The sequence below is a fragment of the Prunus mume genome, linkage group LG2 (genome assembly GCF_029339155.1).
Source record: "Prunus mume cultivar Tortuosa linkage group LG2, ASM2933915v1, whole genome shotgun sequence".
NCBI lineage: Eukaryota > Viridiplantae > Streptophyta > Magnoliopsida > Rosales > Rosaceae > Prunus > Prunus mume.
In genome coordinates, this window is record NC_142699.1 from 4,340,825 (window position 1) to 4,366,424 (window position 25,600).

At 36.9% G+C, this 25,600-nt stretch overlaps 2 protein-coding genes and 2 pseudogenes across 9 annotated transcripts; 3 read left to right on the plus strand and 1 right to left on the minus strand.

Annotated features, from left to right (window-relative positions):
• Positions 1-516: 516 nt before the first annotated feature.
• Positions 517-4,123, plus strand: LOC103319461 (transcription initiation factor IIA gamma chain / TFIIA-gamma (TFIIA-S)). Its single transcript, XM_008221001.2, has 4 exons — positions 517-636; positions 752-890; positions 973-1,023; positions 3,559-4,123. Exons 2-4 carry the CDS (start codon positions 762-764, stop codon positions 3,697-3,699), a joined length of 321 nt encoding a protein of 106 aa, XP_008219223.1. The 5' UTR covers positions 517-636; positions 752-761; the 3' UTR covers positions 3,700-4,123.
• A 577-nt stretch (positions 4,124-4,700) lies between these two features.
• On the plus strand, positions 4,701-19,746 carry PWD (phosphoglucan, water dikinase). Of its 7 annotated transcripts, none has more exons than XM_089045894.1 (31): positions 4,703-5,158; positions 5,231-5,340; positions 5,431-5,509; positions 5,936-6,027; positions 6,121-6,274; positions 6,525-6,839; positions 7,296-7,406; positions 7,523-7,621; positions 7,730-7,864; positions 8,522-8,610; positions 8,842-8,976; positions 9,607-9,769; positions 9,861-9,950; positions 10,135-10,320; positions 11,280-11,339; positions 11,456-11,515; positions 11,624-11,683; positions 13,391-13,543; positions 13,651-13,734; positions 13,972-14,148; positions 14,244-14,350; positions 14,532-14,745; positions 14,879-14,982; positions 16,223-16,349; positions 16,842-16,967; positions 17,211-17,321; positions 18,048-18,146; positions 18,565-18,738; positions 18,820-18,912; positions 19,079-19,194; positions 19,430-19,746. In XM_089045894.1, exons 1-31 carry the CDS (start codon positions 5,081-5,083, stop codon positions 19,632-19,634), a joined length of 3,906 nt encoding a protein of 1,301 aa, XP_088902020.1. In that variant the 5' UTR covers positions 4,703-5,080; the 3' UTR covers positions 19,635-19,746. The 7 variants fall into 7 exon arrangements, with proteins under 7 accessions (XP_088902024.1, XP_088902023.1, XP_088902020.1 ...); XM_089045893.1 differs by having other exon boundaries at positions 4,704-5,158; positions 16,223-16,352; XM_089045898.1 differs by lacking the exon at positions 17,211-17,321 and having other exon boundaries at positions 4,701-5,158.
• A 246-nt stretch (positions 19,747-19,992) lies between these two features.
• Positions 19,993-21,171, plus strand: LOC148919464 (disease resistance protein RPV1 pseudogene; annotated as a pseudogene). The gene is made up of 2 exons (XR_016124532.1): positions 19,993-20,699; positions 21,069-21,171. The product of XR_016124532.1 is annotated as a disease resistance protein RPV1 pseudogene (transcript).
• Positions 21,172-22,152: 981 nt separating this feature from the next.
• LOC103319522 (gibberellin 20 oxidase 3 pseudogene) lies at positions 22,153-23,657 on the minus strand (annotated as a pseudogene).
• Between the last annotated feature and the right edge of the window lie 1,943 nt (positions 23,658-25,600).

The window sequence follows — 25,600 nt, forward strand, 5'->3', positions numbered from 1 at the left end:
GATAAATTGATTATGTGCTATTTCGAAATTCTAGGTTCGCATGACGACTTTTTACTGTACTCTTCACTCTTATTTGCTTAAATTCTTGAGGGGTGTGCAACATATGTTCAATTTACTGTCAATGATACTGAATACGTCCAGAGATACTATCTTCTTGATGAGATATACCCAAGATGGGTAAGTATCATCCAAATTATTCTCAACCTCATGATATGCTAAATTTTTTTATATAATGTATGACATTATTTTAGTAATATTTGAGATTGTTTTGAGTACTATTTTCCTTGATAAATATGTTGATAGTGGGTGTGATTGCCCAAAAATAAATACAAATATTTGACTCCAAAAAAAAATTGGAAGAATTCAATTCAATGTGCAAATAGAAGTTCCTTCCTCTTATTATTATTATTATTATTACTTTAGTTTTAAGAACAAAAGAAACCGAGAGAAGGGTATATCAGTAATTTGAACCAGTCCCCATTCCGTCGCGACTATATATACCCCTGAGCTACAAAAGCTAGGTATAAAATGCCCCAAATTTCTGCGCTCACAAGGCTCGCGAAGAACCAACGTTCACAGAGAGCGAACCTTTCACAACACAAACCCGAAAATCTCCAACAGCGTCGCCACCAATCCGTAACTTCAATTCTCTCTCGATTTCAACTCCTCAGTTGATTTCTTCTTATCATATCTTACACCGATTCAAACTGGAACGCTGAAATTTCGTTTCTTTGTGTGAATGTTGTGACAGATCGAAGAACATGGCGACGTTTGAGCTCTACAGGAGGTCGACGATCGGAATGTGTTTGACTGAGACTTTGGATGAGATGGTTCAGAACGGTACTCTCAGTCCCGAGCTCGCCATTCAGGTTCTCGTTCAGTTCGACAAGGTACTGTCTTTGCTTTCGTTTAATAAACTATTATTATTATTATAATGATTTACCTTTCTGATGGTTTTGTGGGTTGCCGTAGTCAATGACTGAAGCTTTGGAAACCCAAGTGAAGAGCAAGGTCAGCATCAAGGTAACTTTCTTTCTTTCACTTTTGCATTTCTGGTTTTTCATGAAGTGAGGTCTTGGGATTTGTGTAGATTGATGGGTTTATTGTGCTGCCCTAGATCTTTCAGACTGTAAATGTGGGTGCTTATGGAAGCCGAGTGAATAACGATTATGTAGTTGAGTGAATTTGTCTTAGAGCAGTTAGTTTGATGTCGTAGTGAATTGATTTTTCCGTGTATTATGTATTGTCATCTGTTTCCTTGTTCATATTTACAAAGTGCTTCTTTGGCTGGTTTATTAGTATTGTGTAGGTTGTAACTAGATTTTTTATTGCCCTACATTTGCCCGTAGTTGAATCGGAGTACACAATAGTCATTGAGGGCATGGCCTTTTCTCTTTTCTTTTTGGTTTTTGAGCTTTTTGGTTTCTTTGACAAGGTGGTATCACGTACTAATTAATTGAGTGGATTTTTGCTATGTTTATGGGCATGTGTAATGAATCAAGTGGGCAGATTTTTAGCATGCTTATGGGCATCTATTGTTGAGCACTTTCGGGATATCCCTTATTGTTTAACTCATCTTGAATGGCTGGGAGTTGCGGATTAGTTGTGATGGTTCTCAGATAATATTCTGTATTCTTTGTCGGACATTGATGAACAAGAGGACATCTTGTTGGTATTTTCGTGTACTTTTTTCTCATCCTTCATGTTTCATAAACAAAGTTAGTTTCAAAGCTGAAATTTAATATATGACTTGCTCCTTCAAATCTTAAAGGGACATGGCCAATCCCTAATCAGAAGATTTTTCAAAACTGGAGTTGAATAAAACTATTTAGAAGTTCCTTTACTCAATGGAATTTTAATATTCTTGCAATCCATAACTAAATTCATAACTAAGATCATCAACCAAGCGCTCTGTTTCCTAGATGCAAGGCCTAAACCTTATGATGTAAATTCATATTTGAAATTTGAACTTCACGATGTCTTCAGAATTATTTAAGATAACAGAAACCTGCAAAGCAATAAATTTAGGGACATTCATGATTATTTGGGACTCTTCTTTCGGAGGTCCTTAAACTGCATCTCGAGTCTCTATTTAAGTCAAGGGGGCTTCTTTCTTTGTTTGTACTTACAATATAACAAGTCCACCATAATCTTTTTTCTCCATATAATAAATATGTGACTAAATGAATATCATGCAAGTGAAAAAACAAAAACAAAATAAAACCTCTTTCCTTTGTTCGTATTTTTCTTCCATTGTTTCTTTTATTTGAATTACTTCCATTAGCTTCAAAAAACGTCTTTTTATCTTATGTTATGCAAACTGACTGTGCTTGTTGGCATACACCTTAACGTGAAATGCGATAAGTAAATGTGGGCCCAGGGTGAATGCTTACGTTTGCCTAGATAGAGTTATGTAACATAAATGACGTCTTGGTGGTCTAGGCATATAGTATGGTCAAAGTTGTATGCATGCATACTTTTAAATCTAGCATTGAATGATGATTCCATTTACGTAATGTGCTACCAAACTTTCATTTCTTACTGTCAGATAATTAATATTCTAATAGATCTAGTTTATCTAATAAATGTACGACATGAAGGTGTGTCCCTGTGTCAATTAAGTTCCTTTTTTGGAAGTATTGGGTCATCAGTAACTGGTCCCGCTTCTGGCTACGAAGCCTTGAAGTTAGTGGTATGAAAGGGCTAATCTGTATTCTAGAAAACGAGGTTCATATTTTCCTTCAAGTAATTGTGCCAATGGTTACTGATCTGACTATTAGCCTATGAAAGATTTACGTTGACAGTATAAAATCAATTTCTGAACGGAAGTTTGTTAGCGTGAAAGCTATTGAGTTCCTACCCTTAGGGAGCCCGTCAGCATATATAGGACTTGGCTAGCGAGAATCGTGCAATCTCCTTGCCTGCTAATGTGTCATATTTATTTAAAGATATTAACTTGTCAGCTATCTTCTGTTGAAAATTCTGTCAAATTATGTCTTGGTAGTTTTCCAGTAGTAGAATCTGATCTGGTTGCAAGTCCTTTATCTAGTCTTTTCATTTTTTTAGATCTGACTTTATATCAGGACATGGCATGACATATGCACAAATATCTGGTCAACAGATTTGATATGCCAAAGTTATTAGTGGATAGAAAATTTTGAAGGGGCTTACTTTGAGGAAGTATGATACGTGCACAAAAAGATTTAAGCAGGGGTTCTAGGTTCATCTTTTTTTTTTTCCCTGTCAGTGTTGTTACTGTCTTTTTTGTTTGCAGTTTAGTATCTCATGCAACAAAATTTTCTAGTTAAAGAAAAAAATGTACCCCGACCAAAAATTGCAGTCTTCTGTCAACTAGTTCTCATCTGCATGACATAATTCCTTCCTGATGTAATTGCGATGAATCTCTCTACTCAGATGCTTTGTTGCCTGTGGACTTCTGTTCTTGTAGTATCTCATATTTCTATCACGATGCACAAATAAATACCGGTTCCAGACAGAGTTAAGACGGATGTGAAATCTCAACTTTTTCTGACAAAATTTCATTGTCTCCTGTTACAGGGACATCTGCACACCTACAGATTCTGCGACAATGTTTGGACCTTCATCTTACAGGATGCTTTGTTCAAGAACGAGGATAGCTCGGAAACTGTTGGCCGTGTTAAAATAGTGGCATGTGACTCAAAGCTGCTCACACAATGAGATGTCAGACTAATGGTGGTAAAGTTAAATAAGAACTTTGTAACCTGTTGCTATGGAGGGTGAGGAGAAGGTGGCAGTTAATCTGGTTAGTTGCAGGAACTGGAAAACTGTAGGAGATTGAACATAAAATTGTAAAGCCCTCTATCTTGACGCTTATAGTTATTTGTTGTTACATTGAGGATGGTGTGTGCTTGTTCATAGATCTTCGTTCAATGTTCTATTGTTGTTTTGAGAAGATGAAACAAGTTGGAAATGAAGACGTTCGATGCTTGTATTATGGACTGTCTATTCACAAGTACTGAAATTTGCTTAATTCATCAAGCATTTCGAATGCCCGAATGTGTAGCATCTGTTCCTTGTATTATCTTCAGAGGTCAAAGTTACCTTTTGTTTAATTGATTAGAGAAATCAGTATTGTGAGCAATTGTGCAAAGTTCTGTTGTGTTTCTATTTATTATTTTCTCTTTTCCAAATCTGCACAATTTTTTTTTCTCGTTTCTCTTTCAGTCGTAGATGTCATGCGTTTCATAATAAGAAAGCCTCACTTCTACTTAATTTCTTTCAACTTTTGATATCATTCATTGACATGATGGGTTATTCTAGGGTGGTGAATCATCATTTAGAGCTTAGACTTGAGGTTTTTTAATCTCGGACTGGTTAATAGCTCTGACCTTAAGTTTTACCCTACAATTGACCTTAATTGGTGGAAGTGTTTTTAGTTGAAATTTACTTTTGGAAATTGTCTAGCATGTCCCAAATACACATGACAAATGATGTCCAACTATTTTACCAAAAAAACATAGATAAATTGTAATTAGATTATAGGCTAAATGAGGAAAGATAACATGTCGTTATCGCGTTTTATTGATGAACACTTGCCTAATTCATAAACTAACGCATTATTTATAGTATCAACGGGTTATCGGCCCAACTCGATAAAATCTAATCCGAACATTTAAATTTTTTCATGCGTGATCATGTCATGTAATTGTAATTGTACCCTTTACATGCAGAACACTACTCACTAGTCACGGTACAAATGCATATGTCGGAAGAAACGACACCGTTTAGAGGCCCACGCCGAAGCGCGCCAAGTTGATCGTCCTCATACTCTGCAAAACAATTTGAATCGTCAAAAGATGGTGCTTCAGAATCAAATCAATGGCTTTTTTTCTCAGTGGGGAGCTCAGAATCAGCGATCGTTTTCAATGCCGCTGTGTCTTCAAATCTACCACTCACAGCTACTTTCAACTTCAGCATCCAATTCTCTGCCCCCTTTTATTATCCTCCACAAACCCAATTCGAAATACCCACAAAAACAAACCAAACTCTCCTCAATTTCTCGGGTTTTCGAAGGCTCGTTGATTGAACCTCAGCCGCCATGGCAGCCTCCAGTGCATCGCAGTCCCCTGTTCCTCGGCTCCATCATTTTGAGCTCGTTGAACGCATGAAGCTTCAGGTAATTAGTCAAAACTATCAAAAGGAAGGTGTTTTATTTTATTGTCTCTGATGTCATGGTCTTGTTGTGTAGATTAATGTCTCTGGGTCTTCTAAAGGACGCAATGTTAGGCTTGAATTTCAGCTCAGCAACTGTGCCAACAGTTGGATTCTTCACTGGGGCTGTCTTTTCCGTGGAAATATGTAAATCCCCAATGAATCCCCAATTATTTATTTATTTATTTATTTTCTTCCTGTTGTGATCTCATATGCAATTTTGATGACCATCTACAGGAACTGGTTCATTCCCAATGATCGTTCTTCGGGTTCACAAGCTTACAAGCAAGGCTCATTGCAGACACCATTCACCAAGGTCCTTCAAAACCAATTTCTCTATACAAAATAAACAGAAAGTTTTACACCACGTCTTATAGAGGTTTTTTTTCTTTTTGCAATGATACTGTTGAAACTTGAATTTAATGCTCTAATCATGCTGTCCATGCATGTCAAATTTCAATTCAGTTCAGCATCTCTGTTCATTTTATCTATACCTGTCCATATTAGATTTTATATTTTTGTTGTACATTTTATGAATTGAACCTTATTAGTTGGATGGTTATCTACATATGGCGGATTGGCTTGAGTTTGGTAAACGTTGTTATGTGCACGAATAAAGAGTTTTATCCAATGGCAAGATCAACGAAAAGTAATCCTATAAAGTAATAAAGTGATGTTAAGAATTGCCACTTTTGAACTTTTGTTGGTGGATTTTATCCTATATGTTCATGCTAAATTGCAGAAAGGAGAATTGTATTTGTTAACCATTGAGTTGCGGGACCCCAACCTACATGCTATTGAATTTGTTCTTAAAGATGGTAGTCGTGAGAGATGGTTGGTTTCTATCTCCCTTTTCATTTTTACTTTTGCTTCATCCAGCCATACTCATGCTTGCACAGTAATCAAATGTTGACATGTGTTTGCTAGGTTGAAACTGAATCATGGGAACTTCCGGATAGAAATTCCTGAGACTGATCCAACTACTTTAATGCCCCCTATACCAAAAGAGCTGATTGAACGGAATGCATGTTTGGCTTGGGAAAGCAAGGGCAGGCCCGTGAGCTCGCCACAACAAGAAAAGGTGGTTCCACTTTTATATTATATTAGCTTGTTTCTGTTAAATCAGAAATGTTCTTGCCTTGCTGAACGTTAACTAAAGTTTATGCATTTTTATATACTATTACAATGCATCTGTATATGGATTCTCCATGAATTGACAGGCTCCAACATGTGTTTTAGTATGGAAATTACTGAAGTTGTACCATGGTTAGGGATCATTTCCCCCCTCTTTTCAGTCATATTTTATTTTCTATTTTGCATTTCTCATGTAGCAAGATTATGAAGATGCTTTAAGAGATCTACAAAGTCAGATGTCGAAAGGAATATCCTTGAATGAGTTGCAGTGTAGTTTTTCAAGCCCTAGTTCCAAAAGAATGGTTGATAATAGAGAGCAACTGAGGAGTGGAATGTCATACTCTTACAAAAGGAAGCTTAATGTTGAGCAGTGGTTGCAAAAGCATTCCACAGGATCTGCCAAAAACGCTAGTATGCCAAATTCAGCTCTGATGGATCTTGTAGACAAATCTATGGGAGGAGACGATGTGGTTTCACGGATAAGTTATCATGTTGGAAACTATGAGATAGTGGTTAGTTTTCTTCTATTTCACTATTTTACATCAAAGAGAATAAATTCTGTAATGGAAGCTCTGTAACCGTTTGCCATGTTTAACATTAAAGTAGAATTGTCAATGATTTGCATCAGGTAGCGTGGTTACAATTGAATTAGCTCTGTTTGGTTTGTTAGAAATTTGGATATCATGGACCCTTATGAAAGTCAAGTTATTTGATTTATTGATTGTTTGATTAACATGGATGTTTTTCGATCAAATATCACTATGGTTCTGGTCCTTGCATGTTTGCAACCATCTTATATTTTTGGGGTTCTTAGTAGGACCCACATGGAGCCTGTGTTACCCAGTTACATGGAGGATTGGAGTTGCTGAAGTCCCAACAATCAGTTATAAGGAATACTTTCCAGAGGCGAAAAGGAGAAAAAGTAAAACTTCTTTTTGACTTTTCACTCTATCTTTGATTGTTTATAGGTCCTTTCAAAAATGGTTAGGGGTGACTATCACATCTTCGTTGCTATGAATATGAGAGGTGCTATAGTGCTTCACTGGGGTGTTTCAAAATTGTCCCCTGGGGAATGGTTGGTGAGTATTTGTTTTCTGACTTTGGAGAATGAAATTTAATGGACAAGTAAACTGTTCATATGTTTCTGGGTATGAGTGGTTCTTCACCTTAAAGCCAGCTTTTGTCATTCTTGCAGGCTCCACCACCAGAGATATTGCCTAAAAAATCAAATTTGGTTCCTGGAGCATGTCAAACTTATTTTACTGATATATCAACTGGAAAGGGGTCCTTTCAGGTATGCAAATCAACGGATGCTGAATTCTGTGATTTTGATTTTAACTGTCTTTTCGTTTTCAACTAAAACATTGCCTTAACGACTCTACCTTCAACCAAAAACAAAAAGGTTGTAGATATTAATCTGCAGCAAAGCAATTTACTTGGTATCCAATTTGTGATATGGTCTGGTGAGTCTTCCTGGATAAAAAATAACGGCACAAACTTCTTTGTTGGCGTGACACCAGTGATTTCTAGTGGAAAGGTAATGTGTTTCATATTGGGTATTATTACTCCTTTTTCCAACTCTCGCCAATTAACCGTACTAATAGCAGTTGTATCTCATGGTGGCATTGGTTTCTTGCGTGTATGAATATATGCACAAGCTGATCATGCAAGTTTGTTATATTTTATATAATTTAGACATGAGCTGCCAATCACTGGGATATCATTTGTAGATTATGCCTTATTGATGATCCTCCTAGTTTCAAAGATTCTCATGTATATGCCATGCCTCCTCCAGAGTCGAGACAATTAATAGAGCCAAAGACATTATGATATTCAATATTTCCTCCATCCCTGTTTCAAAGATTATTAGCTTTTCCTCTTCAAAATGAATTTACTTTTTCTATATCTGTTCTGTACGGATTTTTTTTTTCCGAAAAAGTTAAATATTGCTGTCATATGAAAATTTCTCTTCCAACTATGGGCAAGACATAGCCTAGTTGGTACACTTCTCCTTTGAAGAAGAGGTTCGAAGTTCAAATCCTCCTCCCCCAACTTTGGTTAGTTTTAATTAAATTTTTTTTTCCAAGTAATGGTTGCAGAAATCTAATTTTTACTATGTCATTCACAATGCACTAAGCAGACTTTAGATTTATGATGTGTCCATGGTGAAGACTGATACATACCTTGTATGCAGGCCAGCGGAGATGGTGATGGAATTTTCAAATGGTTACTTGATGAAATATCTCGAAGAGAAAAGGAGGCTGAGAGGTCATTGATGCACAGGTGATGCCAATATATGGTATCTGTATATTTCAATTTAAGTTATAACTAATATGCATGGAAAAGCTGGGCATTTTTATTGGGCCACTTATGAGTTTCTTTGTATAGTTACATATATGGGCATAAGAATACTGTCTTATGATGATAATGTAAAGTCGTTCTTATATGAAGCTAGGAAAATTGCCTTCACCTTTGTTCAATTCATCTTTTGAACATTATACTGATTTGACACAGATTCAACATTGCAACGGAACTCACAGAACGGTGCAAAAATGAAGGGGAGTTTGGGCTTGTTGGTATATTGGTATGGTTGAGGTTCATGTCATGCAGGCATCTCACATGGAACAAGAATTACAATGTGAAACCTCGGTAATTTGCCTTGTACTGTACCTTCAATTAATAACTTTCTTGACGAAAAAGAGCTCCACATGGTCTGGTGATCGTCCCATGTCACATCTTTTTTTTTTTTTTTTTTTGAATTCTCCGGGAAGAAGTAATAAAGGATTTGTGAGACATGCAGTTCGCATTTTTACCTTCTGTATTTGAATACTTATTATGACCTCTCCTTCCATCATTTTTAATGACCCATCTGCTGCAGTTATCGTAGCGGGGACCTCATATTTGCTTCTCTCTTTGGTTTCATTTTTTTGTTTTTTGTTTTTTTTTTTGTTTTCTTTCTGAATAGCAAAAATAATCCAATGAATTGGAACTGACAATGAAGGACCAGAAGACATGATTAGGACTTTTACTAGGCAGTTTTTCACTTGTGTATTTTTTATTTTCCCCACTTGTCCTGCCTGGAAAGTATGTCCTGCACACATTGCAAACTTTATCAATCTTTTGCTTCTTGTTTGTGTTGTAGTGGTAGATACTTCTTTTTTGTCTATGTGATTACACTAAGCTTTTAAATGACCATGCGAGTATGGCATATATCTTCAACCAGAGACATGCCCTGGCTTAAAAGGTCTTATTTCCCTTATATTTGCAATATACCTGCAGTGAAATTAGTGAAGCTCAGGATAGGTTTACCAATCTACTACAAAGAATATATTTAAACCAGCCAAATGATCGGGAAATTGTGAGACTACTAATGACACATGTTGGTCGTGGAGGTCAGGGAGATGTTGGACAGAGAATTCGCGATGAAATACTTGTCATTCAGGTATTTAAAATGTATTGAGTGCATAAAAATGTGTATATATAGCTCCTGTTGCAGGATATTTGTTTATAATGTGCACATGTTCTACCATCAGAGAAATAATGATTGCAAGGGTGGCATGATGGAGGAATGGCACCAAAAGTTGCACAATAATAGTAGCCCAGATGATGTGATAATTTGCGAGGTATTTTAATTTGTGGATTTGTTTTTCAGCATTTGCACCATCTGACCCAGACCTAATTGGGCACCAACATGGTTTTAGGTTATTGGTTCAACTGGCGTGCCACATGTAGTGTGTAATGTAATTGCAAAATGTTCAAATGATCCTCGGATGCACATGTTTATATATTCCTCCCTTTTTGTAACAGGCACTCTTAAATTACATAAAGTCTGGTTTTAGAGTTGATGTTTATTGGAAAGCATTAAATACAAATGGTCTCACAAAAGAGAAGCTTGCAAGTTATGACCGACCAATTGTGTCAGAGCCTCATTTCAGGGTTGATACTAAGGAGGGACTCATCCATGATCTCACAGCATACTTGAAGACATTAAAGGTAAGAATGCAATCTAAACAGGAGCAATCATATTTTACTGATGCTGTCGACCTGAGCTTCAGTTCACATTTTTCAGTACTAAGTAGTTAACTAGTTGGAAGTTTTGCAGACAACGTGCATATCATATACCCTCTGGTCGATTGTTGTTACAGATATAGCAACAGTGCGATCATACTGAGTAAAGGAGTTATTTCTTACTAAAACTTGAATGCCTGAAATTTTATATATAAAATTCAACCTGGTGGAAATTTATTTACGAAACACAATATCAAATCTACTAGATGTCAAAGTTGTACAATTACATGACTATATCCTTTTTCAGATTTTAATCTTACTTTTCATATTAATGGATATTTCGCCACATACACATGTAAGCCTTAGAAAAATATCAGTTGATAGAATGGTTTTGTTTATCATTAGTGTCTGGATCTAATATATGCCAATTGAAATATTTTATTATTATTTTTTTTTTTTTTTGTGTGGTCTGGTGTAGGTGTCACTGAGTTGACTTAACCACCTGTTGATTTCTTACAGATGTGAATTCAAAAACCTTCTAGGATCAATTCCACCGTATAAGTCAAAGTTTTATTTAAACTTGATGTTAAAGCTTTGGAATAAGGTTGACCCATGAAGTGACATGTTGCAGTACAATTTTGGCATGTGGGACCTTCCAACCTTAATCTCAAAATGAAAGAGAGTAGAATAGATAGATGAAATGAAATGGATAGGTCTGATAATCTGATTACAGTCTATTAGATTATTCACTTTAGTAGCATTTGATTATGTCAGAATGCAACGGAGAGGTCTTTGTAGTTTTGGCATTCTTCAAATCAACCATACTTAAGTTTTCATTTTCTAAGTTTTACTTGCTGTTATATTTTGTTACTCTATCCCATGACTTATATGAGACTTCTCATGTCTTTTTCAACTTCTTATTCCTTATGTCACCGTGCCCACAGGCTGTTCATTCAGGTGCTGACCTCGAATCAGCTATTGAAGTTTTGGTTCCCTCAAATAAGGTAATGTTCATGAATGCTATTTGAAGATCACTGACTAGAAAACTTCCGGTTTCTCCACCGTTGAATGTGTATTCTTTTGGCTAATAACTGATTCACCTTTTACTTTTGATCATCAGGCTCATGATTTCACAAGCACTGGATTTAATTATGTTTGTGATTTGTCACCTAAGTTGCAGGTAACTTCTTATTTTTGTAAAGTCCTGCATTGAAATTTTTAGTGCAACACTATTGGCTTTTCCCATGTGAGTGATAAAGGTCTCCCTTATTGTGCTGTCAAATAATAGGAGTGCCTGAAATTTGTCAAAGTACATCTTGGTGATGAAGATATTGTTCGACTGATGGAGGTCATGCTATATTATAAATTTTCAAATTTTGGTGCCTCCATATAGGAATATTGCTATAACTTCACTTTACTTTAGTCCCATTGCTTTTCTTAGAAAAACATGCCTTAATATTTTGGTCATTTTTTTCCAGTATTTACGTTGAGTGATACAAAGTTGTACCTTGCAGTTGGCAGGTTATCAGCCCAGTTGATGTGTGTGGCGTTGTACTTTGCGTTAATGAGCTCTGTAGTATTCTGAACAAAGTCTATAAAAAGCCAACCATTTTAATTGCAACTAGAGTAACGGGAGAAGAGCTCATTATGGCTAGCAGTTCCTCTTCCTCCCTGCCACCTGTGCTCGAGAATTTGCCCGAAGCACTACGGCGTCAAAAATGCTCGACTATATATATTGTTGTAGTGTTAATGCAGTTGGCATCATTCATCCTCAACCATATTCATATTAGTTTGAGCCTAAAGGTTTTTTCGCCTCTCTCTTTCTTACCTAAATTCATTATGGCTAGCAGTTCCTCTTCCTCCCCGTCGCCTGTGCTCTCTCACCCCAATATCTCCACTTTGGTTTCTCATTCTAGGATTCCTGTAATGGATCTCTCAAAATCATACCCTAAACAGCTCATTGTAAGGGCTTGTGAGGAGTTTGGGTTCTTCAAGATCATCAACAATGGTGTTCCAATGGAATTCATTTCCAGGCTGGAATGGCCATCAAATTCTTCTCCTTACCACTTTATGAGAAAGAAAAAGCGGGCGGGCCTTATCGATGTTTGGTATCAACAGAAATTGCTCAAACAAAGAGAATAAATAAATTGAAAATTCAAGATGGTGGAATTAATTTGTCAAGATATATAATCATTCAAAGCGCAACTGCAATTCAAAAAAACTAAAAAGAGACAAGACATTTTAATCAATAACTTGACATCAAAATCAAAATTTGTTCAAGCTCTGACTTGTTTGAATAGCTTACCAAAACTCTTCAAGGTTTTGTGCAAAAATTGATACAAGTCTCTGTGAATTGGATTTTGTATTGGCATTTAGAAGGAGGTACTCCACCCAACAAACATCACCATTTTTTCCAATGTTCTTGTTACCATATCCTAATGTATTAGCATGCCCTGCTTTTTCCTTCTCGAAAAGTGGCAAGGAGAAGGATTTGACGGCCTCAGATTCCAACATGGTAATGAATTCCATTCCATGGTTGATGATCTTGAAGAAGCAAAACTCCTCACAAGCCCTGACAATGAGCTGTTTAGAGTATGGTTTTGAGAGGTCTATTACAGGAATCCTAGAATGAGAAACTAGAGTTGAGATATTGGGATGAGAGAGCACAGGTGGCGAGGAGGAAGTGGAACTGCTAGCCATAATGAGTTTTAGGTATGGAAGAGAGAGGCGAAAAAAACTTTAGGCTCAAACTGATATGAATATGGTCGAGGATGAATGATGCCAACTGCATTAACACTGCAACAATATATATAGTCGAGCATTTTTGACGCTGTAGTGCTTCTGGCAAATTCTCGCGCATGAGGTCAGCAATAATTTTTTTAAAGAAGTCAAGCATTTTTTACGCCATAGTGCTTCGAACCCCTCCCAAACCACATGCAACAAAGCCAAGCTAACATTATCATTTTGTGACATGCACTTTATGATCTACTAAATTTTCAAATTTTGATGCCTCCATATAAGAATATCATTGTGAAGTTCGAAATTATCTTTTCAGAAGTTACTGGAATCTCGTATTGAGCTTCGTCCTGTTCTGATTGCCAACCACAGAAGACTAAAAGATATACTCTTCCTTGATCTTGCTTTGGATTCATCTGTCAGAACAACTATGGAAAGGGGACTAAAAAATCTGAATTTTGCACACTTACCAGTAAGTGGTGACTATGCTTTCTAAGTACAGTAGAAAATTTAATGTCATTTGGATATTATTTATGCAACACAAAAATTTGTGCTTCTGTTCCATGCAACTATAAGCAGGAGATTATGTTCTTCATTTCATTGGTGCTTGAAAATGTATGCTTGTCAACAGTTAACAATGAAGACCTCATTTACTGCACCAAGGTATATCTGTCTTTGAGTATGGATTCCAATCTTTTTCTGGTTGACATCATCATTTAGAAAAGGAAAAGATTAAGGAAAAAAAAGAAGATCTTGTAGCTTAAGGTTTTGCTTCTCTCATATATTTCAACTTCTGGAGTGGAAAACAATCATTTAGATTTAGATCTTTCTTCGTCTTTTCATTTTCAATGTTGAATGGAGTTCCTTTCTCTGACTCTTGGTGTTACGTTGCTGTCATAGGACTGGTACTATATCTGTGAATTATACAAACCCAACGATGGTCAGTGGGCATTACAAACAAAGGCTATTCTTGATCGATTACAATTAGTACTTGCTGATAGGTCTCAGTGTTACCAGAATAAGATCCAGCCTAGTGCGCAATATCTCGGAAATCTGCTTGGTGTTCAGAAATCGGCGGTATGTTATTGGGGTTTGACTTTGGCATCCATAGTAGACAACCAGTTAGGCTTTTATTTCAAGTATTTTTCCTAAAGCATTTTTCCTGATGTCAGATTGATACTTTCTCTGAGGAGTTAATTAGGGCTGGATCAGCAGCTATTCTGTCTGCTCTCATTAATCGTTTTTACCCCATTCTGAGAAAAGTGGCAAACTTAGGCTGGTAAGATTAAATTGAAGATTACTTCATGCTAAAGTGTAAAAGTCAGTCTATGAATCTGAGTTTATTGCTATAACTTCACTTTACTTATAGTCCCTTTCCTCTCCTTTGAAAAACATGCCTTAATATTTTGGGCAATTTTTTCCAGTATTTATGTTGAGTGTTACAAAGTTGTACCTTGCAGTTGGCAGGTTATCAGCCCAGTTGATGTGTGTGGCGTTGTACTTTGTGTTAATGAGCTCCGTAGTATTCAGAACAAAGTCTATAGAAAGCCAACCATTTTAATTGCAACTAGAGTAACGGGAGAAGAGGAGATTCCAGATGGAGTTGTTGCCGTTCTGACACCTGATATACCAGATGTTCTATCACATGTCTCTATAAGAGCAAGAAATGAAAAGGCATATAACTTTTGATTCTTAATCATGAATTCCCAAATAACAAAACTGTAAAGCATAATTTGATAAGAGATAAAAAACAAATTCTTACTTTGTAAACCAACGCATTATACTTGACTAGAGTATCGTGCTGCAGGTATGCTTTGCGACATGCTTTGATCCTAATATTCTTAGAGATCTGAAGTCGAAGGAAGGTAAATCAATATCAATACTAGTGAAGTCGGCAAATATTATTATCAGGTTGGTAACTGGAGTGGTTTATTTTTATTTTTTTGAGAAGAAACAAAATTTATTACTCAAAAGAACACGGAGGTGGAAAAGGCAACCACAACCGAAGAAACAAAAACAATGCAGAGAGAAAAAAACAGCACCAAACCCTCCCAAACTAATGGGAGGAACAAAACCGAAAAACCACAGAACAACACACCCCCCAACCCTCAGTTAACCGCAGCTGCCATATCCCTCATAATAGTGGAATAAGAGTAGTCTTTAAAATGTTTTGTAACAGAAGCCCACAAAGCTGCCCAGTACTTAACTCTTTCCCAAAGCTCACTCACTCCCACTCCCTTATAGTCTTCAAAAATTCTCCTATTACGCTCCATCCAAATGTTCCAGAATACAGAGTGGACCAAATAGCCCCATAAAGTTGAAGCGCGCTTCCCCGTCCCCCAAACCACAAAGTCAGAACAAAGGAAATCAGAGCACCTTTCGGAATCACTCAAACAGTCCCAACCTCCCTCCACAAGAGCCCCCAAAGGCTTAAGGAAAAAGGGCAATGTAAGAAAAGGTGGTCCACATTCTCCTTACAACGCTTACACAAAACACACCATTGAGGAGACAAATACATAAATGGTCTCTTCCTTTGGACAAGATCCGAAGTGTTAACTTTCCCAAGCGCCACCAACCAAACAAAGACTTTGACCTTATGGGGAGACTTAGCCTTCCACACAAGAGAGAAAGGAGGAAAGGTCACAACCCTCCCCTTGTTGCGCAGACAACACTGAAAGGACTTGCAAGTGAAAGATCCCGACTCCTCAAGATCCCACTTTCTCCTATCCCTTTTAGAAGCACACAATCTGAAGCCTTCCGGAATTTCCAGCAACTTAATCACCTCGACAGTCTCCCTTTCATTCCTATTTCTCCTAAACCCAAAATCCCAATTATGAGGAAAAACCTGAGAATCAACAAAACAGTCAATGCTTAAGGAATGCTTTGAAGACAGCGCAAACAAGCGCGGAAAAGAGTCCTTCAACAACCCCTCCCTCACCCAACTATCCTCCCAAAACCTGACCCTATTCCCATTTCCCACCTTGAAACTGCAGCACTGTAAAAAAGTTTGATAACCCGCCGAAATGTCCTTCCAAGGGTTAAGAGAGGTAACCGTAGTAGCGGGATTAGCATCCCACCCATTAGTTGTTTATGTGTTAGGATTTTTGTGCCTCTTTACTTTCCAAATTCACTGTTTTCGTTTTATTTGCAGAGACATCAGTAGCTCCAATTTTTCTTTCAAATCCTTTGGTACTCAGTCCAAACATCAAGGATTAACGTTAAGAAAAAAGGCTTTCTGCAGTAAATATGCCATTTCAGTTGAGGAGTTCACTAGTGAGGTGGTATGCCCTTGGAATAACTTCTAGTCCATCTAAATTTCTGTTTGTTCTTTCATGTTTCAGCTATAGTAGGCTATTTAATAAACATCTGAAGAGATTATGTTATGTTTTTAATTGATTGTGTCCCAGTGAGAAGCCATTTCAAGTTATATGTAGATGAAAACACTAAAGAGGCGTCATAATTGAGTCATGCACTTGCAAATTTATTACCTTTAATAACAGTTAACCAACTTTGTTAATTTATTTTCTAAATGTAGTCCAAGGAAGTAGAACGCAAAATGGAGTGTTATACTAATCTCTTTATTCTCCTATTTTTCCCGTTTGGTCAGTTAATCTCTTTATTTTTGCAACTGTTCATACTAATGAAATCTGAGAGTTACATTCCACACTCTTCTTTTCTTGGATATATTTGAAATTTCAAGTAACTTCTGATGAAGCTTGAATAGGTTTTATGCAAGAATTCATGTTATCTGATGATTTTCTATTGCATAGGTTGGCGCAAAATCATGCAATTTAAAATTTTTGAGAGGAAAGGTGCCAACATGGATTAAAATTCCAATGTCAGTAGCCATACCATTTGGAGCCTTTGAGAAAGTCCTATCAGAAGATTTTAATAAGGTATTGTTCACAAAATTGACTTACTGATCAATTTATTAATAAGGAACGAGTTTTATCATGGCATCATGTGGACGAAGTGCGTGTGTCTCTGAAAATATTGATCTTAGTATGTCTCATATGAACACACGCCAGCTTGATGAAATTGTTCACAATTTTAATGTATCTACAGCTTTTTCATTTGTCAAATGAAAAGGCAAAATAAAATAAAACAAATGCAGGCTTTAATATCTCATTCTTTTGCAGGATATAGCATATAAGATTTCTTCATTTTACAAATGCGTAAAGGGTGGGGACCTCTCAAAACTACAATCAATACAAGAAACCATTCTACGAATGAATGCTCCTATTTCTTTGGTACTTAAACCATCTTCAAATTTAGCATTGATAACTTAGTTGGCATTCCTACGTACTTTTACAGTGGCCTGTTGTCTTGCTGAACTGCTGCCTTTCAAATTCATGGGAGTTACTAACTTTGAAATCTAACTATAGAATGTAAAGCTATACTGCGATTTTCCAGATATCATTTCCGTGGATAAAACTTGGCATTAATTATTTTCCTCATGGTCCTTCAATCAGGGTTCAGAGAATATGCCAAATGTTATAAGAGAAATGGAAGAGTGATATGAGTTTCATCTTCCTATATCTTTTACTCATCCTGCTATGAACTAATCATCACCAATGTGTAGTCCTAAATGCCAAGGACTTGAGAAGTTATGTATTGAACCACTTTAACCTCATTTCTTGATTAGCCTCTGGATCCTGAGTCAGCAAGTAATTTGATGCTCTCAGTGCCTTGTGAAAACAGCTATGGACCCTGACCCTTGACTAAATTTGCAACCTTGTTGCTTCTTGTTCAGATCCTAAACGTATCATTTCATCGTTCTTGCATGTATATACTAAAGCTGCTCTCTCTTAGGAAAATAGATGTTTGCCATAACCTTTATATTTAAGTGGGTGGATTATACATATAGTTATAATTTTTTTTAACTAAAAGATTATATGTTAGTATGTTACTGAGAATTTAATTTGAATCACACTTCAACTGCATTGTTCACACTTTTTCTTTGTATCTTTTGATAGACCCATGAGCTTAAGAGCAAAATGAGAAGTTCAGGGATACCTTGGCCTGGTGATGAAGGTGATGAGAGGTGGAATCATGCTTGGCAAGCAATAAAGAAGGTTCAATGTCAATCTTGAACTTTTTTCTGGTCCATCCAGTTTACTAGCTTTGATCTTTTGCAGTTGTGAATCTTAATGTGTTCATCTGGAAATTTCAAGTCTGTCTATCCATTCCTTTGGATTATTCTGTTTGCATAAAATAGTGTGGTACTTTCTATTAACATGTGCAGGATCTGCTATTTCAAAAACCAAAGAGGGACTTGTTGGTTTTCTATAATTGCAATCACAATATTCACAAGTATTCCTAGGCTTTTATAATTTATACATATATGATTTTAGAAAACTACTGAGTAGATTAGAAGGTATTCTAGATATGCATTTGTGCAGAACTACCAGATAGTAGTGACATGATAGCCATCTCAAATTTGACTTTTGGTGCAATCTATCAAGACATAATATTTTTCCATATTCATAACAGGTTTGGGCTTCAAAGTGGAATGAAAGAGCCTTTATTAGTTGCAGGAAAGCTAACTTAGATCATGAAAATATATGTATGGCTGTATTGGTTCAAGAAATTATCTGCGCTGATTATGCTTTTGTAATTCACACGAAGAATCCCTTATCAGGGGATACCTCAGAGATCTATACAGAGGTAGGCCTTGTCTGTGAGTTTAAAATACTGGATTTCTAAGTCAATAAAATATTGTCTCATTCTTTCTTCATGCAAATTCAGATAGTTAAGGGCTTGGGTGAGACTTTGGTGGGTGCATATCCTGGACGTGCCATGAGCTTCATTACCAAAAAATCTAATCTAAGTTCTCCAATTGTAAGGCCAACTATTATTTTATGACATGACAATATTTACTTCATTTATTTAGTTAAACCTATGAGATCAATCTCAAAACTGGCTTTCCTCCAATTTATAGGAGAGAAGCTGTTTACGTGGTAGATTTCATGAACCTTTACATCTCAAAAATGAATCTGACTTTCAGGTTATTGGTTATCCGAGCAAGCCAATAGGATTATACAGTAAGAAGTCTATCATATTCAGATCAGACTCAAACGCTGAGGACCTGGAAGGATATGCTGGTGCTGGGCTTTATGACAGGTTTGTCCTGAAGCTGAATTATTATTTTTCAATGCAAACAATAGTCCAAACTAGAAGGGGGAGGGGGGTTTCACACACACGTGCTCGAGCACTACAAAGGTGTCATGGGGATACGAACCTGAGACCTTTGGTCTGCAAGTCAAGGCCATTTTCCATTGAGCTAGACCCCGTTGGCAAACGACAAAGAGCAGCATTTTCGTACTCCTGCACTAATGTGTCTGTGAACTTGTTGCAGTGTAATCATGGACAAAGAGGAGAAAATTGTGTTGGATTACTCCAGAGACCGGATGATTATTGATAGAGCCTTCCAAATCTCACTCTTCTCAAGAATTGCAGAGGTGGGAAAGATAGTAGGAGGACTTTATGGCCGTCCTCAGGACATTGAAGGTGTGGTAAAAGATGGAGTGATCTATGTGGTTCAGTCAAGGCCACAAATCTAGCGCAAGCAAGCACTTGATGTCACAGTTTTATTTTATTATGCTAAAACTAATGCATTTTCGATATAGATGAATGGTACTAATAATATGGAATTGATGTTCATTGGAATTTTTAGTCTTTGTCCGGTGTTGAAACAATATCTCGTCCTTTGTCAAACAAGACAATTCAAAGATTGTAATTGTGATTCTCCAAAGTATCTCAATACCAAAGTCATTACTGTTTTAAGAGCTGATTAGTGATTGTGATCAATGATTGGACACAGAGAAACCACCATCATAGAATTTAAAAATATGGAACTTAAACTATTTCGTGTTTGTCTAATGTAAAAGCATAATGAAATTTAAAAATGGTATTTTACGTTCATCTTTATAGAGGCACGAACCTATAAGTGAGTGGTGGTGGTGATGGGTTTGCTAAGGTGGGAGGGCAATGATGGTGATTGTGATATTGGTGGAGGCAGGGGCTGGGGCAGTGGCGGCGGTGATGGTGGGGAAGGGTAGCAGTATCGCAATGCATCTCAGAAACCACTGCATTTCTGTGCTAGCAATGGGTACCAGGACAGCCCATGAAGCCTTATTCTTCGTCCTCATCATCCTCCTCCTCAAAACGTTGGATGCACGATGTGTTCTTGAGCTTCAGAGGTGATGACACACGCAAAGGCTTCACAGGCCACCTCTACATGACAATGGAAGAGGCTGGGATCAACGCATTTATTGACAACCAGCTAAGAAGAGGGGAAGAAATGACAGCGGAATTGGTGCAGGCAAGCCAAGGGTCCAGGATCCCCATCATCGTCTTCGCAATGAGATATGCTGATTCCAGCCGGTGTCTTGAGGAGCTGGTAAAGATAATGGACTGTAGGAGAACACTTGGGCAAATAGTTTTGCCAATATTCTATGATGTTGATCCTTCGGATGTCAGGAAACCGACTGGTATTTTGCACAAGCATTTCAGAAACACGAAGAGCGATTTCAAAAAGATACAGATCATAAGGTAGTGAGGTGGAGAGCTGCTCTTACTGAAGGTTCAAACTTGTCTGGCTGGGATCTTAGAAACGCTTTGGATAGGTATGACTTCTGGCCGTAGCCCTTTCTGTTTTCCCTTTTGCTTTTTCATTTGTCCTTTTCATATAATTGCCAACATCACATGTATTGGTTTTCTTGAGCCTCTGTTAATCAAGTGTCATTAACCAAAAAATAGGACGATCATAAATAAGCTTAAACTGTTAGGATATGGGGCAATAATACTGATGACGCCGGGCTTTGAGTAGTTAGATTAGGAGGAGTTTTGAGCTCGCAATATATCAACATACTGATGAGATGATCTCTGTTATATTACTGCATGAAGGCAGGCATCTTGGCTTCCATCTCTCATGTATATTGAGGATGATATTTCACATTTTTGATATTATGGGTTCAATTCAACTTATTTTGCAGGCATGAGGCAGAGTTTATCCGGAAAATTATCAAGGACATCACTATGCTGCTGAACACATCTTACACGGGAAGCCTATCAGACACAAAAATCATGAAAAAATAACCAGAAAAATAAGAACAAGAGTTAGGGAAGGTAACATAAACACTACTGAAACAAAGGCTCAAAAGACACTGAGCCCTATCAGTCCATTTTGCTTCCTTTAGCTATTGAAGAAAGTGCCAATTGTAGCATTAGGGATTGTTATACATCAGTGTCTTTTGAGCCTTAGGGATTGTTAACTAAGATCTACATGCATATAGAATACTAATTAATAAACTGTGTATTTGTTGGAAAAATAAGGAATTTAATTGCTATATTTAAAGAAAATCCAAATTTATTCATGCTATTAAATACACAATTTAATGCAAAAAAATCATCAAAATGATATAGAAAGAAAAGTTTAGAAAAACCAGAACACGGGAGTCTAGCTATATGGTAGCAGCACTCCAAACCACAAGAATAAAGAAACTATCTCTTAAGCTACTCTTAAAATTCTAAGATACTAACGTGAAAAAATGCTCTGGAAAACTAGATATCCATGAATTGATTGAACACAAAATAATGTAGTGGGCTTCTCTATTTATAGATGACGAAGAGCCATTTCCCAAAGTATGCTTATCTGAAAAGGCAATGTGATGCATCTCTTCACTTAAAAAATGAATTACTCTTGTTTTAAACTTGGATAGCCATACCTTTTTTATTTTAATTTCCATTTAATAACAGAAGATTCAATAAAATTTCTAATAGTATTAATTAATATAAAGGCTATAAAAACTACGAGGCGAAATTAGGCCTAGTCAGGAACCAATAGTTCAGATTAATAGCTAGCTTTATTGAATGGTAACACTTAAACAACGACAAAAATAACAATTTTTTTTTTTCCTTTTAAGAAGTTTCTTCTAGGATTTTTTTAATGTGGGTCACGCTAACAAGGACCAAATAGATTAGAAAATAAAAATAAAAAACTTTTTCGAGGTGCACTGCATGACATCTCCATGCTAGCTAGCTATAGCTCTTCAATCTTTCATATATGGATGTAAATTATCAATAGGTCGGTTTGAACTTGGAATGATCAGCAGAAAGGAACCAGACAGTGAAGTTTTCAAGGGTAATTTCGTTAACCCTGTAATGGTTTAGAGTGAATTCAAACAAATCTGACCATGTGAAATCCGGGAACTTTCTTGTCCCCCCCTCACTTTTGCACACAAGTTCCTCTACGGGCTTCACCACCTTGTCAGCTCTATGACACATAAAGAAGACCAATGACCTCCTCTCCTTGTGGCTGTTCACAGCAGCCCGTGCAAGCAACTCCGGTCTATGCCATTCGATAATGCCTGCAAGATTAATTAATACTCATAATTAGCACTAATTATAATTAATTATTAGTCAAATAAACTATTAATTAATATTCAGTACATGAATGCACGGATGCGTTTGTACATACATATATATAGCAACTTGATCGATGACAATACTCTAATGAATTAAGCTTAATTAATTTTTGAGTGAATGCATGAATTAAATTAATTATAAAAGGGAAAAGGTTAGGATTAGAGTATACGTTACGTACCGCAAAGACATCGCCAATGTTGATGACTAGGGCGCCAAGAACAGGCCGAACCTTGTGCCATGTGTTGTCGACAAACACATCAAGCCCTCCAACCAGGTCTTGGTGAAGAATGGTGAGGGCATTAGGATCACAATGAGGTCCCGTTCCAAGAGAAAGATTTGGCTCGTGGCAAGTCGGATATAAGTTGGTTCTCATGATAGACACAGCATCTTCAAAGAACACTCTGTAGAGCATTCGATCCACTCCCAAGCCGATTGCCAGGAGTTCCATAATTGAAAGAGACAAAGAGTGCATTGCTTCACTTTTGATACACCAACCTACGTACAAAAGGAAGCCCAAAAATTAATTAAGAGTACTTGCTCTATAAAATTTAAGACCCAACTATAATAACATGTGATACGCACATACATGTAACATTACTCTACTCATGTGTCTTACTTACTTTGTTTGTTCAAAATCTTTGCTTATGGTGAATTTGAAGTAATTGGCAACAATTTTTTCTGGACCGTTCTGGAAAGCAAAAGAAAAAGTTTCCTTCCATGGCAAATTGGATGAAAATCGATCCATATGGGCACCCGAATAGCCATAAGGGCTACCAGGACGCCTCTGTACCTTTATTTTCTCCTCGATGGGAAGATTGAAGAAATCATCCACATGATCATAAGCGAGTCGGATGAGATCTGCATCAACCCTATGGTTGGTCACTTGGAAAAAGCCGTGGCTCAAGCAAGAAGACCTAATGAGCTTGGCAGCATTCTCAGTTGCCACAACATCACCATTGAAGAAGCCCTCAAGATCCACTACCGGCGCATTCAGCTCTTCTTGAGCAGAAGTCGCGTCCTCCTCAGGCCATTTGAAATTAGCAGGCACATGGGATTGTTTTCGCAGGTAATTTGAGTCAATAAAACGGGAACCATCCTTTGCTGTAGGAGGAGGAGAGGACAAGAGAACAGAGGGACTTGAAGCCATATTGGACAAGTTTCTTTTTTCCTTTTTGCTTAAGATTGAGAGAGACACGGACAATTGAGAATAGGTCGAGGTATGCAGGGAATTTATATACAATCCACATGGGGTGTGGGAAGACAACTCTATATCAAGGGAAATGTAATTCAGATCAATTTTTAGTAGTAATTATTCTTTTTGGGTATGTGCCGAGCATGTTTGGATAAAATGATTTCAAATGAAAGAATTTCATTGCTTTCCAGACAAATACAATTAACTTGTTTGGAAGAAAAAATAATGCAGTTAACTTGTATTATTGGTTTTTTCTGTGTACATACTATGTATAGTAATTTTCTCAATCTTACCTAACAAACGAAATAATTGCTATACATATGGCAATTACTTTTGGCCATGTGGGGAGTTCTGTTCATTGTATAGAATTCATTTAAAACAAAGTTGGATGTGTCTTTACATAGTATTATTTTCAAATAAAGTTTCATTAATTAGTATATACTTCTTGTAATTTGGATATGTACAATGTATTTGAAATAACTATATACAATGCATCACATTTGATACCGATGAACTTGCTATGAGCAAGAGAGAAGAGGAATGATGAAATTGTTAATTTGGTTGAATAGGCTTTTGCCATTTTGGTTTTAACAGTCTACCGCCACGGATGTGTTGGATGCGTAATTGGCCATCCAAATATATGCTGTAGTTTAGACTTCAACATTTAATCTGATTAGAAATGGTTTGGAAGGTGTGTACTTAACTTGTGTTACAAGTAATGACAAAATAATTGTTCAAGTAACAGCCTCCTCACTATGCCAAAGGGGTATGGGATGCTAACATCCCCACACATTGTATTGGCAATCTGTCCTTACGGTTTGCGGAAGTTGTGCTTCTTAAGCTGATCTTGATGTGGCTGTTGCTAGGGGTGGAATCGGATCAGAAACTGACCCGATCTGAAGGAACTTAAACCTGTTTGACATGCCCCGGTATGGCCTAAAATGGAACTGCCACCAAGCCGGCGATGTTTGACAACCGGCGCTTTTGGTCTCAGTTGGTTCCGGTCGGATACCGCCACCATCAACCACCACCATCAGTCTTGAAATTTTTTTAGTTGCAAAGGCAAGTTAGAGAGAGAGAGAGAGAATAATTAGACCGACTTATAAAGTCAAATACATACTATTGAACCGACTTATTAATTTAATTCATTAATTCGTTTTTTATGTGTCCTCCTATTTTGAAATCTCATAATTAGACCGACTTATAAAGCCAAATACATGTTATAGAACCGTTCTATGTTTAAACTCTTTCAATCAATTAAAGAGGTGGACGTGGCTCTCAATAAGCTGATGGTGGCTGGCTCTTTGTGATACCAGACTCTGTAAATATGAACCGTTCTATGCTTAAACACATCCAGCCAATTGTTGTCTATGTTTTACACCAGAAACCTTACAACCCAATTAAGCAGGGTTGGCATAGTTAACAATTCCCATATATACATTTTTTTTTTTTTTTAAGAGGATGGGTGATAGAGAGTTTCCAAAACAGAAAAATTTGATAGTTAAAAATGACTTATTACTTTATTTTCCCCATTTTCAGCTTTCCAGAGCACTTATTGATTTTCAATGAAAATACGACTTTTTGGTGGAGTTTTTACACAAGGTCATAAAATGGGGGCCGTCCGAAAATTGGAGCCTTGTGAAAGGACACGCATTGAGCACCCCCAAAGCCCGTGGGATGACAAAAATTCCAATTGGGTCCTAAAAAAGGAAATTTCGAGAATAGGGGGTTTGTGTCGGATATTTTGTTCTAAATCTGAGTCGGAGATAGGGGTTAGGGCAGGAATGTTATTATGATCAAAATGTTAAAGCATATGTACAAAATGGCTAAGTTGAAGCAATGGAATATTAAGTTTTTCATTTAATCATTCTTTAGTTTTTTTATAAATAAAAAAAATACAAGCGATAT

Excerpts from the sequence above, each read along its gene's own strand:
- LOC103319461 (XM_008221001.2), top strand. The coding sequence starts at position 762 with ATGGCGACGTTTGAGCTCTACAGGAGGTCGACGATCGGAATGTGTTTG. Across the intron at positions 891-972 it reads TTCTCGTTCAGTTCGACAAG|TCAATGACTGAAGCTTTGGA; the intron begins GTACTGTCTTTG and ends GGGTTGCCGTAG. Across the intron at positions 1,024-3,558 it reads AGAGCAAGGTCAGCATCAAG|GGACATCTGCACACCTACAG; the intron begins GTAACTTTCTTT and ends CTCCTGTTACAG.
- PWD (XM_089045893.1), top strand. The coding sequence starts at position 5,081 with ATGGCAGCCTCCAGTGCATCGCAGTCCCCTGTTCCTCGGCTCCATCAT. Across the intron at positions 9,770-9,860 it reads ATGAAATACTTGTCATTCAG|AGAAATAATGATTGCAAGGG; the intron begins GTATTTAAAATG and ends TTCTACCATCAG. Across the intron at positions 14,351-14,531 it reads AAAGTGGCAAACTTAGGCTG|TTGGCAGGTTATCAGCCCAG; the intron begins GTAAGATTAAAT and ends TGTACCTTGCAG.